This window comes from Salvia hispanica, unplaced genomic scaffold, assembly GCF_023119035.1.
Source record: "Salvia hispanica cultivar TCC Black 2014 unplaced genomic scaffold, UniMelb_Shisp_WGS_1.0 HiC_scaffold_394, whole genome shotgun sequence".
In the NCBI taxonomy this organism is placed as follows: domain Eukaryota; kingdom Viridiplantae; phylum Streptophyta; class Magnoliopsida; order Lamiales; family Lamiaceae; genus Salvia; species Salvia hispanica.
The window spans coordinates 1-5,000 of record NW_025952129.1 but is presented as its reverse complement, the minus strand read 5'-3'; the positions used below and the strand labels follow the sequence as shown (position 1 = coordinate 5,000).

The 5,000-nt window shown below is 37.3% G+C and overlaps 1 protein-coding gene across 2 annotated transcripts; it reads left to right on the top strand.

Moving 5' to 3' along the window:
• The first annotated feature begins 3,882 nt into the window (after positions 1-3,882).
• LOC125199142 (probable cyclic nucleotide-gated ion channel 14) lies at positions 3,883-4,908 on the top strand. Of its 2 annotated transcripts, XM_048097273.1 has the most exons (3): positions 3,883-4,054; positions 4,148-4,685; positions 4,745-4,908. In XM_048097273.1, exons 1-3 carry the CDS (start codon positions 4,026-4,028, stop codon positions 4,763-4,765), a joined length of 588 nt encoding a protein of 195 aa, XP_047953230.1. In that variant the 5' UTR covers positions 3,883-4,025; the 3' UTR covers positions 4,766-4,908. The 2 variants fall into 2 exon arrangements, with proteins under 2 accessions (XP_047953230.1, XP_047953229.1); XM_048097272.1 differs by having other exon boundaries at positions 4,148-4,908.
• The last annotated feature ends 92 nt before the right edge of the window (positions 4,909-5,000 follow it).

The window sequence follows — 5,000 nt, the reverse complement described above, 5'->3', positions numbered from 1 at the left end:
GTGGGGAAAAGCTGCTTCTTCCTTGATGAGAGGCATAACACATGGGCAACGGAGATTAGTGAGGTCAGTGGGTTCAAGCAGGGGTTCCTTCCTTTTGTTTATCTTGGAGTTCCTATATACCGTGGCCCAAAACGGACAAATCTGTTTCTGTTCATCCGGGACAGGATATCGGAAAGGATTCATAGCTGGAGCCATCGACATTTATCTTTTGGAGGCCGTCTAATTTTGATCAAAAGTGTTCTTGGAGCCATTCCAATACATATCTTTCAAGCTCTGGAACCGACGAAAGGGGCCTTGAAACAAATTGAACAAGTTTTGGCAAGATATCTTTGGGGTTCTTGTTATTCTACAAACAAAACCCATTGGATTAAATGGGAAAGGGTGTGCCTGCCATGTGGGGAGGGAGGCTTGGGTATCCGTCGTCTAAAAGAGGTTGTGGAAGCGTTTAGCCTTAAGATGTGGTGGAGATTCCGGGAGCAGGACTCTCTGTGGGCCCGGTACATGTTTCAGAAATTTTGCTCTATCTCCTTCCCTCTTGTATTATCTCGGTCTAACAGGTTCAGCCCGATGTGGAGGCGCATGTTTAAGGCTGGGTTGAAGTATAAAGAATGTTTTGGGTGGGTTCTTGGAGAAGGTATCATCAGCTTCTGGTATGACACATGGCTTTTAGATGTACCCTTAGCTAGCTTGTGTGGTCCTCAATCGACCCCCTTTCCGCAGAGGGTGTGTGATTTCTGGATAGAGGATGAATGGGATGAAGAGGAGCTTTGGCGTGTATTTGTGGAGCAAGGAGTCCCTTTGGAGGTGATTGAAAAGATTCTACTGATACCTTTTGACAGAGGGGAAAGAGATAGAGCGAGATGGAGGCCATCTCCTAATGGAAACTTCTCAGTTTCCTCAGCTTGGGAGGTTGTAAGGCACAGGGCGGAGAAGAGGACAATATACGATTTTATCTGGGGAAAATGTATTGGGACTTCGATATCCTTTTTCTTATGGAGGCTTCTGGCTAATAGAGTACCGGTTGATACAAAATTGCAATGGAGGGGAATATCACTAGCTTCAAAATGTAAATGTTGCAGTAAACCAAACATTGAAACTAGACTACATTTGTTTGTAAATGGTGAGGCTGCAAGGGGGATTTGGAGCCATTTTGCTCGATGGTTTCCACAGGTTCCGCCTTTTATGGAAGATGGGGGAAATATTGATTTAAGGCTTAGATGGTGGCAAAGGCATTTGAATTTGGGTTCTAGACAACATATCTGTGTGCTGATCCCATGCCTTATATGTTGGTTTATCTGGACTGAGAGAAATGATTGTATTCACCAGGAAAAAGTCTTCGAGGTGGAAAATATTATCAAAAGGATCATAGGATATTTGAGGAACTTGGTCTTGGCTCGGTTGTTGGGGCCGGAACAGTGGAAGGGGAGTTGTCCAAAGGTGGACTTTATGACATGCTCGTCGTCTGCTCCAAGAACAAGGAAAGTAGGGAGAGTGCAGTGGAGACCTCCAGATGTCTCATGGATTAAAGTTAATATTGATGGAGCATTCGTACCAGACTATCAGAATGCTGGAGGAGGGGGAGTTGTGCGAGATCATAATGGTGAGATTCTGGCTGCTTTTGCAGCAACTTTGGAGGCTGGGTCGGGGCTGGAAGCAGAGGTCTTGGCTGTCCTTAAGGGCTTGATACTGGCCAAACAATATGGTGACCATATCTGGATTGAATCAGATTCTGAGACGGTGGTTAGATGGATTTCAACGGGGTAGCTGGGTGCGGCGGTTGTTTGTCATAGTTTGGCAAGGATTAGAGGGGAGTTGAGAGGTGTTTCATGGCGAATGACTCACATTTTCAGGGAATGCAATAAGGCTGCGGATCTCTTGGCGAAGATTGGTAGTAAAGCAACGACAAGTGTGGTTTTCTCGAGGGACTCGGCACCCTCATTGGTGAAAGCCTTGTGTAGATTGGACCAACTAGGCCTCCCTAATTTTAGGTTTTGAGGTTCTCTTGTTTTTGCTTTCTTTGTTTGTTGGCAGATTGTAAGTTTGTTGGCAGATTGTCCACTTTTGGGATAGTCTATATGTAAACTCTTTTTTGATGATATATATGGGATGAGGGTCCTACTTAACCCTCCACCGTGAAGGTGTTTGATTAAAAAAAAAAAGAGAAGGATCAAGGGCAAGTTGATGATAGAGAGTCATTGGGTTTGGGGAGAGAAAAAATGGACTGATGCATTCTTGCATTCCTTGACGTTGATGAGGAACCCACAGACTCGATGCTTGAGAATGACACTCATGTGTATCATGCGAAGGGGATACCTCAATGTTCTTCATTGGTTTGTGGTTTCCACCTTGAGGATCAATGGAATGATTTTCAATTTGGGGGTACAAAAAATAATTACAACGACTTAATATTTTAAAATGTGACTAATCTTTTGTGTTTTCTTTGTTATGTTTTTTCAATTATTCAGTTTATTTAAATAAAATCTTTTTCTTTATTTTTTTTTTTATCAAAAAACTTAATTTAAAATAAAAATAAATTCTTTTATAGTACCACAAAAATTATACATTTGAATACAAGTATCCATGTTTTGTTATTTAGCAATATATTTCTTCTATATAGATATGAATAAAATGAGGAGGTTAGTTTTATAAATATGGAGTACTTTATAATACTTATTTTAATTTAGTATTTATATTGAGATTTTTTTAAACTATAAAAATATATACTTTATATTAGTCATATGAGTATGTATTAAAAGATATTTAATGAATATTAAATTAAATATGAAAGAATACAAAATTAAATTAAAAGAGCAAGTTAGTGGTTAAACTCATAAATATTTGTTAAAAACAAAATAATAAAAAAAAACTTAAATATGAATTGAGTATCAAAATAGTATTAAATTAGAGGCGATATAGATTAAAAGAAAGTTAATTTGGAGAAGAGAAAGTTAAAGTAAATATGAAGAGGATGAATGGTTCCCGATATGGATTCTGTCAAGATAAGACTACATATACTATTAAACCACACAATTTTGGGTACGGTTGTACCCCCTTGTTCCTATGTGTATACGCCCCTGTTGAGGATAAGGTGAATTTTAATCAGGGGGAGTTGATACGAGTATATTTGCTGAATATTCTCATATCTCTATTATTTCATATATTATTGATTTAGCATCTTTCTCATTTCTTGATCACTAAGTTAGGTTATTAGGAAGTATGAGTCTTTGTTATTTTTGAATCATTCATTGAAGAAATACAATTATCTTTTATTGTATTTTTACTTTTCTGCATTTTACTTTTCTCAGTCTTTGTTTATCGGTTGCTCGACGGAATTCCTTAGCGAACGGACCGCTTTTATCCGGTGATGTCTCGCTATCATTCTCCGATATGAGTTTACTCGTATCAGAAAGCTTTTGAGTTTTGATTACCAACAATGTTGAAGAGTAAAAACCTTCGAAATCTATTTTATACTTGCGCAATTGAATAAAAGAGTTGGAGAGAGAACTAGAAAAGTTTTAAATACAAAGAAATATGATTCGTAAATTTGAATCGAGAAGTGCAATAAAAATGATTGATTTACACAAAGAAGATCAAATTAAACTCAAACATTTTTAGAAGATTTTAGTTAATTAATATATATTTCACTATCGAAACATACTAATTCGGCTTATTATATCATGCCTAACTGTTTAACTGATTGATCTAAATGAAAAGATAAGGAAATACTATCAAATAAGTTAAAGATATCCAACTGTTTTCATTAGACTCATTTATTCTTACAGCTAGCAGACGAATTAGTGGTAGTAGTCAACCATAATAAAAGTTTCCACCTCATCCACAAAAAGACATTTCGGATTTTTTGTGTCTCCATTTTTTCCACACTGATTCTTCCATAGAATTTTAAATAAAGACAGTTGCCAATTCTGCCACAGTCATTATGAATCAAGAACGGTTTTTTCTGTGTATAGCTTTTGTTTGCAGAGATTCAGTTCAAGATTGCTGCAGTGGAATTTGACATTGCTATAATGGATTTCAAGGAGGAGAAACTAGTTAGGTAGGGTTTTCTCCCTGTATGATTTTCTGCACCACATTGTTTGTGTTTTGTGTCAATTTGAATCAGGGGCTAAATGTTAAGTCCCATTTCTAGGATTCACAGTGAAGAAAAAAGGAATCTTGAAGTTTTCTTGGAGAAAAATGGGGCTGAAAACCTAGATAAGCCACTCCCATTGTTAAAGAACTCAGCCCATTTATGGAAATGTGAAGACAAGATTCCTAAATTTGGTAGGGCTAAGGTTTATCCAGAAGGGTCAAAACCAGACAAGAAAGCAATTCTTGATCCTGGGAGTGAAATTGTGTTAAAATGGAACAGAGTTTTTTTGTTTTCTTGCATAATGGCTCTGTTTGTGGATCCCTTGTTTTTCTACATGCCTTCTGTGCTAAGTCAAGACAATTCTTCATGTATGCATACAGACCTGAATTTGGGGATCATAGTGACATGTTTTAGGACAGTGGCAGATGCATTTTATCTCTTACATGTGATTATGAAGTTTAGGATTTCTTATGTATCTCCAAGCTCAAGGGTTTTTGGCAAAGGTGAACTTGTTATGGACCGCAATAAGATAGCCGTTAGGTACTTGAAGTCGGAATTCCTCATTGATTTCATTGCAGCATTGCCTCTTCCTCAGGTTAGTCAAATTTGCTTCAATTGGGAGTCCTTTGCAAAGTTAAGGCCATTTCTGTTTAGCATGTTTGTGTAGAGATTTAGTTTAGAGAAATGAGGCGATCTATGGTATGAATGGTGAAATTTGGTGGTGCTGTTGGAAAAATCTTCAATGAACTTTGTAAGCTTGAGTAATTTTGTTGAATTTGCTTTTATTAATAGTCCTTTGAAAAGTTAAGGCCATTACTGTTTTACCTGTTTATGTAGAGATTCAGGGTAGGAAACGAGATGATCTATGAAACAAATGGTGAAATTAGGCAGTATTTGAAATATCTTGAAT